This window comes from Corythoichthys intestinalis, chromosome 18 (assembly GCF_030265065.1).
Source record: "Corythoichthys intestinalis isolate RoL2023-P3 chromosome 18, ASM3026506v1, whole genome shotgun sequence".
Classification (NCBI taxonomy): Eukaryota; Metazoa; Chordata; class Actinopteri; order Syngnathiformes; family Syngnathidae; genus Corythoichthys; species Corythoichthys intestinalis.
Window position 1 is genome coordinate 36163844 of NC_080412.1, and position 15303 is coordinate 36179146.

Below are 15303 nucleotides of genomic sequence, written 5' to 3' on the forward strand. Positions count from 1 at the left end.
AATAAGTGTAGTGCAGTACCCTAATGCATGTTTAAATTTTTATTTATTTATTTATTTTTTTTTTTAAATTTGCATTTCTAGGGTTTTAGGAGGTTTCACCCCCCCCCCCCCCCCCCCCCCAAAAAAAAAAAAAAAAAAAAAAAATGAAATCTGGATCTGTGGCGACCTTTTGTCAAGGAGTTCCGGCAAGAAATTCCAGCCACTTTCCCCCTGCGAAAAGCTTATATTTAAAACCAATAGATGGACTTCCTTCCAGCTTAGGTGAAACCAAATAGACGGACTTTATTTAAAGACACCCATATGAAAGCAAGCGACGAAATTTCTTTTGTTTTACAGACGCCCTCACGAGTTATCAAAAACGACCTCATCCAATATTTAGTCTTCGTTTTTGAGTACACTTGCTTTTGTTTTGAAAGCCCCACACCGCCCATACCAGAAGTAGATATATACACTGTATTTGCGTCGATTTTACGCCGCCAAGTGGGGAGTGTTATGTTACTGCCTGAAGTGGAAACAAAACTCTTGTAAACTTTAACAGAGGCCTGTTTGCTTTCATTGAAACAAAGTGTCACTTTTATCGGTCGGCAAGCTGTCCACTTTAATAGGCCTACGTGCGCATTTTCCAGCGAACGTGGCCGATCTAGCGGAATACAGAGAGGTGACTGGGGAGGTGACAATCAGTAACGGAGGTAAACGACGAGTTGTATTGTGCGCAAACATGGGCAGCATCCGGGTGGAGCAGGACGTGTCGCCTTCGTGAAAAGTACATGCTCCTCTCATTTTTTTTACTGGCGTGATTACAAATGTACTGTAATACTGCACAGTAGTGCTGTGTTAGGGATGCTGCGTGCAGCTAGCCTATGCTAGCTCGACCTGTCCCGAAAAGATGTTGATGGCGTGGAAAAACAAGCATCACTAGAAGTCATTGGAGGTAAGTTGCTCAAAGTATATAAAAATACGTAAACTAGGTGCCATGATTGTTATTGGAGAGCTTCATTGTAGCAGTATTTTTACTATTAACTAAAACAGCAACATAATGCTTCTGGTGTAGCCATCTATTTTATTTAACTGCAGATTTTTAATGCAGCTATAAATTAGATGATAAAGTAAATTTTAAAAATATATGTGGCAAAATAGGTTTTGGGGATGGAGTGTGTTATATGGCAATATCTGGTTAAAATACTGAAACAAATTCTAACAACATTATGTCATGGCTTACACATGTTTCTGATTCCCTTTCTTTCTTTCTTTCTTTTTTTTTTTCTTTTTCCACTAAAGCAACCAATTACTTGGACAGCACGGTGAAACTAGTAAATCAGTTTTGAGATTCTGGGTTTGTAAGTTTCTAATCTTACTAGCAACTGTAGGGTGTTTACTAGGGGTGTGTATTGCCTCATATCTGCCGATACAATTCGTGTCACGATTCAATTCAATCCCGATACTACACTTGAAGACAATTATTTAGATATTTGTATATCACTTTAGAAAAAACAAATCAAAATGGACATAAGTACATTTACAGGGGTGGACAGTAAGGGAATTGAAGTTCACTGGCCCCCCTATCAAAACCACTGCCAGCCACAGTAATAGGGTGGTAGGTGGGTCCCACACTTTTTCTCTATGGCGTGACTCCCGGGGCGTGGCCCCCCTCTGCCGCGGGAGTGGCGGGAGGTCGGGGCTCCGAACCCGTGTCGCCCCGCGGCGGCTCCTCGGCACTCTCCTGCCTTCCCCTCTCTTCTCTGCCTGGGTATTCGCCCTGCGCCCTGTCGTGGGTCGCTGGTTGGACGCCGGTGTATCGGCTGGATGTCGCCTGCTCCGGCGGGGGACCCTGCCTTGCCCTGGGCTTGGTGGGCCGCTGGGGGTCCCGTGGCGTGCTGTGCCGATTTGGTGGGCTGCGGCGGCGGCTCGTGGGCTGGGTGGGCGGACGGGGGTGGGTGTGGGCTTGGTAGTGCGTCCCCTCTTCACATCCCTGAAGGCCGGTTGATGGGAGTGCGGGTGGCCCGGGGGACCACCCTGGAACCCGGGGGGTGACGATGACTTGTTTGCTGGGCTGCGGTAGGAGGGATGGGCTGCGCTGCCCCCCAGCCCCGACCACCCTCCCTCACCGGGTTGGCTGGATGGGGGCTGTGGCCCTGGGTTGGCATCTACTTGGCTGTCCCGTGTTTGGTTGGGCTCGCGTGCGGCTGGTTGTGATTGGGCGCGCTCGGGTGGGGGGTCCTGGTGCCGGTATTGGCGCTGGGGTGGCGTAGGGTCGGTTGCCAACAGGCTTACACTCGCAAGGGATTCACACGATTACTGGGTTCTAGATCACAGTGCTGGTTTATGTACACTCTACCCCTCCCGATCACTTAGCTTACAGTTTACCCCACCTCCCTCCCCTTCTTTCCCTGATAAACAGCCCCCCCAGATGGTGCCAACTGGAAATACATCTAGCTGATGATAGCACCAACATATTAATAGTTAGTTTAGACATTCAATGTGTTTCTTGTTGTTGCTTTTCTTTCTTTCTTTTCTTGTGTTTCTTTTTCTTCTGTTCCACCATAACCCCTTCCTGTTCGCTGCTTTGTCATAATAAATGAGGTATGTTGAATGATCACAATGGGAGCATTTCGTACTCTCAATGTGAAACATTAAAACTGTTCATACCAACCGACACTTAGACTCCCATTCTCTGTGTCAAACAGCTGAACAGGACAGGTTTTTAAAAAAAAAAAAAAAAAAAAAACACTGGCCCAGGTCAACGCGTCGGTTATTGATCCCAATAATTACGAAAAAGAACAATTTGCTAGAATAACTTTTTTTTTTTCGCGGTTGGTTTAATGAAAAGTGCAGCAAACTTTATTAACCATCAACGAGGTGGTGTGCTCGTCGACACATTTACGTCATCGATGACATGGACTACATCGACTAATCGTGACAGCTCTAACCTGCTTTAGTCCAAACCTGCTTAAATGCAGGGTTCTAAATACTCCATGGCTCTGTTTTTGCAGTCCAAAAGCCAAATGAGTTCAAATTTCAGACTTATAAAAGGAATAATCCAAGCAACCACTAGAGGGCGACGTACACAAATGTTTATTTGGATTAGTCTAATGTTGTTGTTACTTGAGCAGACTGCAAGGTACAGTGGGGCAAATAAGTATTTAGTCAACCAGCAATTGTGCAAGTTCTCCTGCTTGAAAAGAGTAGAGAGGCCTGTAATTGTCAACATGGGTAAACCTCAACCATGAGAGACAAAATGTGGAAAAAAAAACAGAAAATCACATTCTTTGATTTTTAAAGAATCTATTTCCAAATTAGAGTGGAAAATAAGTATTTGGTCACCTACAAACAAGCAAGATTTCTGGCTGTCAAAGAGGTCTATTTTCTTCTAACTAAGTCTAACGAGGCTCCACTCGTTACCTGTTTTAATGGCACCTGTTTTAACTCATTATCGGTATAAAAGATACCTGTCCACAATCTCAGTCAGTCACACTCCAAACTCCACTATGGCCAAGACCAAAGAGCTGTCGAAGGACACCAGAGATATAATTGTAGACCTGCACCAGGCTGGGAAGACTGAATCTGCAATAGGTCAAACGCTTGGTGTAAAGAAATCAACTGTGGGAGCAATTATTAGAAAATGGAAGACATACAAGACCACTGATAATCTCCATCGATCTGGGACTCCATGCAAGATCTCACCCCGTGGCGTCAAACTGATAACAAGAACGGTGAGCAAAAATCCCAGAACCACACGGGGGCACCTAGTGAATGACCTACAGAGAGCTGGGACCACAGTAACAAAGGCTACTATCAGTAACACAATGGGCCGCCAGGGACTCAAATCCTGCACTGCCAGACGTGTCCCCCTGCTGAAGCCAGTACACGTCCAGGCCCGTCTGCGGTTCGCTAGAGAGCATTTGGATGATCCAGAAGAGGACTGGGAGAATGTTATGGTCAGATGAAACCAAAATAGAACTTTTTGGTAGAAACACAGGTTCTCGTGTTTGGAGGAGAAAAAATACTGAATTGCATCCGATTTTCTGTTTTTTTTCCCCACATTCTGTCTCTCATGGTTGAGGTTTACCAGTGTTGACAATTACAGGCCTCTCTAACATTTTCAAGTGGGAGAACTTGCACAATTAGTGGTTGACTAAATACTTATTTGCCCCACTGTAATGCTGCTGTGCGCTGCAAACTACTGGACGGGAGTGGAAGTGCAGCCACTGAATTCTTTATTTCCACTAAAAACACACGAGTAAAGATCGATACAGATGGATTATGAATTCGAGCATTGCGTAACGTAATATCGTGATACATCTCAAAATCGATTTTTTTAACACCCTTAGCATTTACTCAGTCTCACCTGAAGTCAGCTGAGATGGGTTCCAACTAGGCATTTGCCGGTATGATATTCTGACGGTATGATAACCTTAAGCCAAAATATCATGGTATCACGGTATTGCAATTACAGCTCGAAAATGTTACTTTGAGATACATGGGTTTATTTTAAAAAAGAAGAAGAAAAAAAAAAACTTTTCCCTTGAACATGATTTTTATTTTTCAAAACATACTAGCAAATTGGAACATAAGTTAAATGTTAAGTTAAAATGAATTTTAAAAATATATATGTTCCAAATAAAATTACAATAAATGAAGTCCTTTAGGTGAGCCTAAACCCACGGCCACAGCTCAACATTATTACCATCAGAACAAAAATAATTTAATTATTTTCCATAAAAAGCACATGTGTATGGCTCATAGCATGTTTATATACACACACACTCTTTCTCAACACAGACAGTTGCCAGAAAGAAAAAAACACGTTTTACCACCGCTAGACACACGAAACACGCTGGAGTCCACTCTCGTAGCTGGTGGGGAACGTTCATGAGTCATGACAGTGCTTACATACCTTTAATTTTGTATAAATGCGAAAGCATATTGAACGTATTGCCTCCTTGGCAGCCACCCTCCGCAAACATGTATTACATGTCGTTTGGCCCTGTTCCTCTAAACTGCGGCCGTCTGTAACATTTCTGTAGCCTATGTATTCCCATACCAGCGATTTCGTTTTCTTCGTTGGAGGAAAAATTCAGGAGTTTCACCTCCTCCAGCCATCGTGTAGCACAACTGACTCACTGACACTGAGCAACAACCGGTGGGGGAGGGTTGAGCCTTGCAGCTGCAAGTGAGGGACTTCTCCATGCATTTTTTGGGACGTAAAATTATAGCTAATACCTTAGAGACGGTATGAAGGAAAATTTTTGCGGTTTTGAAACCTTGACATTTTCTTACCACTGTATACCTTGAAATTGATAATCTGCACATGTCCAACTTACCCTAATGAGGACAACCTCAATACAAAATGGATTCATGGATGAAAAGATACATACAGCAAATGAATGGTGTATTTACTGTATCTGATTTCACGCCTCTGAACAGTTGGCTTAATGTGAGTGAGAACTGGGACAAACAGTGGTATAGAAAAACGATGGATAATCGGTAGGGGGTCTGTGATGACACCTCAAATAGATCTGCAATGTGATACTTTACTGTACAGTTGTTAATATCACATAGGAGGCCCAGTTAGCATTGTCACCAAACTCATGGGTCTAAACACAAAGGAAAATAGTGCTCTAGATACCTAACCTGCAATGTAAACTTGACCCATTTTTGTTACTGTACGAGTTGTCATTGATATTTATGGAAGATTCCATTTTTCGTGGTATATTTAAGTTAACGTTGTCAGGACTAGAGAGAGGTTCGTGTCATAGAGTGATTTCAACTAGCCGTATGTTTGGAAGAAGTTGCACAAAGTTCTACTTTGTAGCAATTAGTTTTGTGCACTGACACTAGGCCTGAACGATATTGGAAAAAACTATTGTTGCGATTTTTTGGGGGTTTGTGATATATTGCGATATTATATTGCGATATTAAATAAAAAATATATTTTTAAAGAAATTTTCACTAGATGACTTGAATAGCTGTTTGGAAAGACTTTGGATGACTCACCATCACCACAGTGTACAGTGATCCCTCGTTTTTCGCGGTTAATGGGGACCAGAACCCGCCGCGATAAGTGAAAAACCGCGAAATAGCGCACCCCCCCACCCCCCAATTAAAAAAAAATGTTTTTTTGTTTTTTTGTGCTCAATGTATTTATTCAGATTTAGCATTGGAAAGAGATACATATAAGACATGTTTTTTCTCACTTTTTGCCCCAAAGTGATTTAAAAAATGTATATGAATAAATGTTTTTTAAGCACTTCAAATGTCATAATTATCATCAGTTTTAAACATAACTGTCCAACCAAATCATTTTTTAACAAGAATAAAGGACTGTTGTAGAAAAATGCTTGGCTTTATTAAATGCTTCTGTTTATCTACCTTAGCTGCGACTCTTGGAGTGACATGTAGAAATTTCAAACCCCTCATGATCATTTCTCTCTGGCATTTATTTTATATGTCTCAGTGTTTCCCACAGGATTTTAGGAGACTGTGGTGGGAGGGCCTCTGACCCTCGGGGTAGGGTGTGTGTGTACATTTTCAAGCCTGGTGTATCTCTTTAGGGCATTATGAGACCACTGAATGTAATATAAATTGCTGTATATGAACATAACAGGTTGGTATCATCCTTAAGAACACACAAAGGCATATCAGGAATATTTCAAATTTAATCTCGAATCAAAAAGCCATGACACAAAGTCATTAATTCATTCACTCACTCATTCAATCCATTGTTCATTCACTCACTACTGACACACTCTGCACCCTGCCATTGAACATTTAATTTTTCCTGGCTTTGTGAAGAAAATTTCCATAGCTCTTCCAAAATTGAACGCATTAGGGTTTGGTCCATTTATGGAGACTCTCAGGCAGGCAGCAGGGTGTTCTCCTTGCAGTCTGTTCCTGAGGTCTGATCTGACCTTGTACTCTCCTTTACTTGACAATTATGCACCATATACCCATTTCCCACTGAAACTAGTGGGTCAACGCGCGTTTTTCCAAGCCGATGCAACCCGCTAGCAATTGGCATTTGGCACCTTTCCCATTGACAAAAAAAAGCTGTCTCTTTTTTTTTTTTTTTTCCCCCACCCGTCTAACCCTCAACCCCTCCTCAGCCATGCGTAAGGTTTGTGACGTCACCACGCTAAGATGTGCTTCGACAAGTGCAACCGAATTCATTCAGTTCAAGGAAGTAAACAATGCAAAGCAACATAGAAGCTTCCTTTCCGTTTGTGTTCTCTGTTTTCATGCTTTTTACTGCCCTCAAAATGGTCGAAATGCAGCAAAGGACCATCACTCTGCTTGTGCTGAGTCAACGTAGGCGACGTGAATTTTGGCTTGAAATTTAAAGGAGTGGTGTATGTCACAGAAGGAGGAGAAGAGCCTTTGTTTCATCTGTTATGGCTATTGCTAACGCTGCTACACCGACTGTTCGCTGTATGTGGATCAGGTGTTGTGCCGAAAAATAGCCGCCCCACGTGAAACGTCCCCCTGACGGAAGCGCCCACACGTAACTCGTACAACCAGCTTTTTCTTACCAATCGATGGACACGGAAACGACTTTCTTTTACCGTGAATATGTATTATTTTACTCTGCTTGAACTAATAAATATTGTATTGTGATTATGTATTTTACTCTGCTTGAACTAATTAATCTTGTACTGTGAATATGTATTATTTTGCTCTGCTTGAACTAATAAATGTCATACCTGTGTGATTGTCATCGGGATATGGTCGTGAAAACTTGTATACTAATACATTTCTGTTCAAAAATGGTTATGTGGCCCAATCCACGTTTTGTTACCAAAATACATTACTAGGATTTGTTGTAATTTATTTATTTAAAACTGATTTTACAGTCGAAAATCCATTTCTGTAATGCGTCCATGAAAACATTTGACGTTTTCACCTCAATAAAGCCTCATAAATAAGCGCTCCCGTCAGGGGGGACATTTCACGCGGGGGGGACATTTTTCGGCACAACACCGGGCTAGAGCACATGGTTTTTGTTTTTGTTATGACGCATCACGTACTAGCCTACGTCACCACGTAGATTAGGGTGTTGACTGTTGACCCGGGGTTTTGCTTTCACACTGCATGGCGATCAGAGCCGAGGTGATTTTAACGCGGGTCGCTTGGCGGGTTGATTGACACGGGTCGAAGCGGGTCGCTGCACCTTTCCCACTTCCACCAAAAACCGATTGTTAGCGGGTTGGCCAGTGGGAAAGGGGTATTACATTCACACCATATATTATGCATATTTGGCACACCTGTCAGCACCTCTAGTCATGCCCTTACCCTGTTCATTGTGGAGAAGTCCCTCTCGCAGTTGACACTGGAGACTGGAATGACCAGAGCAACTCCTGCCAAGTGGCTCAACGGGAGAGCCGGCAATATGTTCCAATCTGCGGTAATTTCGGTTTTACATGACCAAAAACACATCGAGTCGCTAAAACCAACAGTCTGTCTCGCGCTAGCCATGTTGAATATGTTGAAATGTCTCTCGCTAGTTTCTTGTAGCTTTACCGACGTCGCGTCAGCCCCTCGCTGATTGGTCCGCTCCGCTGTCTATTTGCTGTGGCTGGCTCCGCCCTGGAAATTTTTTTTCTGTTGAATGGTGGCCAGACAGCTATGAGTCTGGCGTACCAGGCTAGTAGTCCCGTCTATGAGCGCGACCTGTTGGCGCGTGTGTCTGTGTGTGTGCACGCACGCGCGCGCTCTCGCTCGCACGGATAGTAGAGTGGAGTGGGCTACAGCTGTGTAATCGGCTGACTGACGCATCTGATTGTTATCTTTTATTTTTTATTTATTTATTTTTTTCGGCGGGGGGGGGGGGGGGGGCAAACGAAACTGTGGCGGGCCGCCACAGTCTCGTTCATTGGTGGGAAACACTGTGTCTCCAACATCTCCACACACACACACACATTCATCCCAGCGCAGCTTCCTTGCAGAAACTGTGTAACAAGTTAAATGATGATTGACACATTGCTCCGCTTTGAAGTCCGCTTCTTTGGCAAGATCAAAGACAACGAGCATCGTTAACTTTAATGAGCAAGTGCTGCAGTGACTGTGAGGAACAAAGGGCTGGGTGAGGGAGGGTGTGAGGCTGTGAGCAGAGCAGAAAGCAAGGCGTATGTGGATTAAAAAAAATAAAAACTATCGCACGTGCTTGCGATGGGACTATCGCGCACACGCACATCGCGATGGCAATGTTTAAACAATATATCGTTCAGGCTTAATTGACGCTAACATTTGGTCCCTCTCTCTCTCTTGCGCAGGTGATATCATTTCATTCACCAGAAACTACTTCAGGCTACAACCACGGATGTAACCACAGTAGTGAACCACTTTGTGGAAAACTGTAAAGCAGCAGCATGCTTCATTGTCATGGGCTGACTGTTCCGGCCATGGAGGACGCATTTTAAACTAGCGCTTCAACATCACACAGCCATGGGCATTTGTTCATCTACATGCAAGATGTTACGCAGGGTGAAGTATGTTTTCCTGCTGCTTCTCACCCTGTCTGTGCTGGCATGGTTTTCCATGTTCTCTGGTGGCAGTGTAAAATCTGCACTGGCCCCCTCAGCGGCAACGAAAGCTGTCATTAAACGGGACAGCATGCAAGACGAAGCAAACTCGGGAACATCAAAGGTGGTCCGCTTAATTACGCCAACACCCATCGTAGAATGTCCCAAAGAATCACCACTGCTACGTAAGGGAACTCTCACTTTTGATTTAACAGGAGAATTAGTGATGTCCCGATCGCATATTTTTGCACCCGTGTCCGAGTCACCTGTTTTTGAGTCCCGAGCCGATATCGAAAAAATATATGGCGGAAAACACTCAGGTGGCTTGAAGTCCCGCTCTGAGACCCCCAATTTGGCCAATTTTCAAAATTGTCCGATATGCATGTGTGATGCATCATTGGAAAGCATAAAATCTAAATTTTCTGAGGGGAGAAAAATTTTGAACACGAGGGCATTTAAAAAAAAAAATTAAAAATTAAACAGCAAAACCCTAGCTGGAGGTGAGAGCACGCAGGAGCACATTTAAAGACACCATGATTTTAACGAGATATTATCGTGTACTTACCTTGTTTCGATCCAAAAACTCCATGTAGCATGACTCGGTGATACCGAGTGTCAAAACCCAGCTGTGAATGGCCACAGCCGGACTTTTGGGGGATTTTATGGGTGAAACATGGTAATATAACAAGAAATCGCAGACATCAAGGAGTGGTCGAGATTTTCATTTTCATATATTTATACAATATATATATAATTTATATATTAAATATTTTTTTCAATTTTTCTTTGTTTGGATCGATTATTTATCATCTAAAATATTGGGGAAAATGCGACAGTAACAAAAAAATACAATTCAGCGATAGTCATGAGCTAGATATCCGTGACTTATACACACGCCAATTTTTTCATTGTGACGTAATTTGTTTAAAAGTTTAAAATATGCGAGGGAATAATTTTTTAAAGTCGTTTTTTTTTAAAACTAAATATTAGACAACAATTAATGATTCTAAGCTAAAAATAACTGGCATTTTGAATAATAAATACGATTACTTAACTCCTTCTTATGGCTAGGTTGAAACAAAAGCGGTTGCGCGACGTCTGTAAATGTGTGTTTCCAGGGTAAAACGGACAAATTAAAAATAGTTCTGGGGATTATTGCGCCATAAATCTGCTATGGCAGAATATAGACATATTGTTCTATCGAACACAACAGTTATTTTGGCTTAAAATACAGCAGTTTATTTTAAAGAGGGGGGCAAGAGCAGAAAATGCTTTTTCGGTCTTGTCTTCGTTTTCTGCCATATATTTAGTATATTTTTGTTGTTGTTGTTGTTTTTTTACTAAAGTTCCAAACAAGGTACAATACTGTACTGTTCACAGTACTTCCTCCTCTTGTTTTTCCAGTGTTGCGGAGGATAAAACGTTCATATTTTTGTTTCTTTTCACAATGCCATATTTTGTTTTGCTATGTGTAAATGCTATTTGTAATTGTACCTGCAGTACTTATTAAGGATTTTATAATGTGTTCTTATGAGAAAATTCCACTCAACATACGACCATTTCGACTTACAAACCATGTCCTGGAACAAATTAAATTCGTATGAAGATAAACCACTGTACTTCTGTAAGAGCCAATTCTGAAATGTCATTGAATTATAATTCCACAGAAGGCGCAGTGAGGCTGAACTTTGAGCCCTCCCTGAAGCTGAAGGAGGTGGAGGTCGAGAACAATCAAGTGACCGAAGGCCGGTATCAGCCTTCCTCCTGCACGGCGAGACAAAGCGTGGCCATTCTCATTCCCCATCGCAGCCGAGAACGACACCTCCTCTACCTGCTTTACCACCTGCATCCCTTTCTACAGAGGCAGCAACTCCACTATGCTGTTTATGTCATCCAACAGGTATTTTATCATACTTAACATAACTGCCCATACAGAACCATAATTTAATTGTTTTTTTCTCTGTTCAAAAGGCTGGCAATGCCACTTTTAATCGTGCCAAATTACTAAACGTGGGTTATTTGGAGGCTCTTAAAGACTACAGATGGGACTGTTTCATTTTCCACGATGTGGATTTGGTTCCTGAAAATGATAAAAATCTCTACATTTGTGATAAGCAACCCAAACACTTGGTGGTTGGACGCAACGCTACCGGATACAAGTAAGTTCAAGGCAAAGCCTAATTTTCTGTGTGCAACTTTTAAATTGTTTGAAATTAAGGCCACGTTTACAACAACGCAATCACAAAAAGGGAGACACAAAAAGGGTCTGTGACAGTAGGTCAGGATTAAAGAAAATAATAATTATAATTAAAAAAAAAAGAGGAAAAACCGTGGTGAGAGGTAGACAAATGGAAAAAAAAAGGCAATGATGCAACTAGCAATGAAGGGATGAACAAACTGTCAAATGGCAGCAAGTCAGTATCTCGGCAAGCCGCCTAGGATCTGTTTAAAAACACTGATGATGAGCTGGAATTAGATGCAGATATGATGTTGGGAACTCATCCCACACCTATGTAACAAAGCAATCTGACCAGCATCAGAATGTGACAAAATCATTCCAGTTGTCATACATGCATCGCTTGCTAGCCAGCACAGCTATTCTCCCAGTCCAGCCCAACCGCGTCATCACCCCCAGCGTGCATTGCGCGCGTCAAACATGGTGCCCTCCGCAGGTCAAAATCACCAAATATTATGGATTTTTAAATCAATGGCAATAATATATGTGTTTCTAATAACATATTTTAGTAAAAGAGAACCTCTAAGCCTCTAAGTGTTTTGATAATCCTAAACTACGTACTTGGAGTATAATATGAATGTGTTTCCTCTCTCAGGCTGCATTATAAAGGTTACTTTGGAGGAGTTACAGCCATGAAAAGAGAGCAGTTCCGTAAAGTGAATGGATTTGCAAACACCTACTGGGGTTGGGGTGGGGAAGATGATGACCTACGCATCAGGTGAAAAAAAATGTGCTTAAAACCACACACATCAGTTGTAGTTGCTGTTTTTTTTTTTTTTTGCTAAATGTCATAGCTTTAGTTTTTGAAAACATAAAAAATTGGGAGTTCAATCAGTTTAACTACACTGTTCAATGGTGAAAACAATTCATGTCTTGCATTTGGACTCTTAGGGTGGAGCTGCAGAAAATGAAAATTGTGCGTCCACCGGCTGACCTTGCACGCTACACAATGGTGTTTCACAAACGGGACAGCGGCAATGAAGTCAACAAAGACAGGTTGGTCGTTTTTGCGTTGTGTTCTGATGACTGATGATTTTTAGTAATTCTTCTGTTATCTCCTCCCCAATCTAGGATGAAGCTGCTGAGACGAACAACATTGGTTTGGAGAAAGGATGGACTGAACAGTTGCAAATATCAGACAATATCAGTGGATAGGCTTCCACTCTATATCAATGTGACTGTAGACATTGGGAAGCCATAGAGCTGATGTTTAAATTCACCGAAGTGGCGGGAGTCAAATATTAACAAAATCTTTTATAATTCCACTGATCTTCAACCGACTTCTCCGTGGCAACAAAACTGATCAACAAATTTTGTGTATGTAAAGCAACACGAGCCGGCTCCACATTTGTCAAACAGCACATTTAAAAGGGACCTTTGCTGTTGTATTCCTATTCATTTCAACTGTTATGTGTACTACTATGTGTCCATGAAGGACTCGGAACCTCAAATGACTGAATGTGAATTCATATTTTTTACTATACTCTTTGACATTTCAAGTACACGTTTCTCAAAATGTTGAACTGAATTTAATGTTTGGACGTGAAAAGCAGCAGAAATCTTTGATATTGTTGCAAGACTGAATAGAACCTTAAGTATGTCCAGTGAAAAAATAGCCTCCAAATTATATATGTGTATATATTTTTTTAATTTTAAAAGATTAATGTATATGGTAATTAGAGATACTTTATATACAGTCTGAAGGTTCTATTGTTTTAAGACTAAAGTCTTAATTTAATTATATCATAAATAAGTAACATTCAAATTATTATTTTTAACTTGTTATTCAAGAAACGTGTTTGTCGTGCAATGGAGATGTTATTGGAGTATGCAATAAGAAGTGACATTCAGTTGAATTATATAAATATCAATTTACATAGAGGATACTGTTGAATACTAGTTTATGACAGTCATTTTCAAAATGTGGAAAAAGTGCCCTTGTAGGATTTGGGTTGTGCGATAAATCAATGGCTGTCTCAGATCAAGATACTGTAGGTAGTTACTATTTTTACTATTAAAATAGTTAATATGCCTTGACTGCCTTTTAGATGTAGTCCTGCCAAGATCTTTAGCCTGATAAAATGAGATTTTTATTAATATTACATTTCATTTTTGCAAGGGTCTACTGTTGTTGGTCTGCGGGAAAATGCAATTTTTACTCAAGTGTCTTATTTTTTCAAGTGTCTGTGACCAATGAAAATAGCCTCTGATTATACTCTAAGTAACAATGCATGATTGTTAGAAACGGGATTTGAGATACACATATCATTTTCTTGCCATCCCTAAAGGATGTATGGCTTTTTGTGTTACAACTTACATGTTTTGAACCCAAGTGACGATCAAACTTTTCTCCAATTCATTGCTTAATTCCAAAGAACTTGAATTACACGTAATGGAAATTTCAGACACATGATCAATCTTGAAAGACTGATGTTACTAAATACATATTAGCTTAAATTTGTGCTTCCTAGGTCCATGATACAACACATTCGAGAAGGCAACTAGTGGATGTACAGTATTTTGACATTGAGTGACACATTTAAAATGGTGAGCGGGAAATGTAAAATAAACTATTCTTTTCACATTGACTCATGGTCCTCTTGAGTTATTTTTATGGTATATTCAGCCACATAGTTGAAAAAAGAAAAAGCTATTTATAGTGCCTATGCTCTAACTGCAATGTACGGGTCTGGCCACTGAGGGGCAGAAATAACAAGGTTCCCTGTCCTGTAATTTAGGCTTTATTCAGAGGGCTAGTATGGTATTCATATCTGATTTCAATGCTTGAGCACGACCAAAATTCTGCTTTTTAAAAGATGTTTAATCTTATTGATTACAGCCACACATGCCCACTGACAATAGCCTTATTGGGCATTTGATTTGCGTGGAAGCTACAATATAATACTGTATTTTCAGACAGGTGTCTTTTATACCGATAATGAGTTAAAACAGGTGCCATTAATAAAGGGTAACGAGTGGAGCCTCGTTAGACCTCGTTAGAAGTTAAACCTCTTTGACAGCCAGAAATCTTGCTTGTTAGTAGGTGACCAAATACTTACTTTCCACTCTAATTTGGAAATAAATGATTTAAAAATCAAATAATGTGATTTTCTGTTTTTTTTCCCTCATTCTGTCTCTCATGGTTGAGGTTTACCCATGTTGTCAATTACAGGCCTCTCTAATCTTTTCAAGTAGGATAACTTGCACAATTGGTGGTTGACTAAATACTTATTTGCCCCACTGTACGTCTGAGTGGCACTCCTGGCCAAACTATGAAAAACACTGTGACCTATAGTCTGCAAAATACGGTAATACATACACAATAGAACTTTCAAATTCTTGTTTCTGAAAAGAGACAAAGTTAAGGCCATGTTGGAGACCTTCACATCAACATCACAAAAATAGGATGTCCCAGTGGCACATAGTTTCCACTCGCTTGTATGTATCAGAAGCTAAACATTACAGCAACACAAATGAGCAGTGACCGCTACAATGAAGGCTGTTGGTGTTCGCTTCCACTGACCTCTTGACTTTTTTTCTTTTTTAAACAGG

At 41.1% G+C, this 15303-nt stretch overlaps 1 protein-coding gene across 1 annotated transcript; it reads left to right on the top strand.

Annotated features, from left to right (window-relative positions):
* Positions 1 to 444: 444 nt before the first annotated feature.
* b4galt4 (UDP-Gal:betaGlcNAc beta 1,4- galactosyltransferase, polypeptide 4) lies at positions 445 to 14515 on the top strand. The gene is made up of 7 exons (XM_057821963.1): positions 445 to 931; positions 9267 to 9700; positions 11183 to 11415; positions 11487 to 11674; positions 12347 to 12469; positions 12643 to 12747; positions 12823 to 14515. Exons 2-7 carry the CDS (start codon positions 9439 to 9441, stop codon positions 12950 to 12952), a joined length of 1041 nt encoding a protein of 346 aa, XP_057677946.1. The 5' UTR covers positions 445 to 931; positions 9267 to 9438; the 3' UTR covers positions 12953 to 14515.
* Positions 14516 to 15303: the final 788 nt, after the last annotated feature.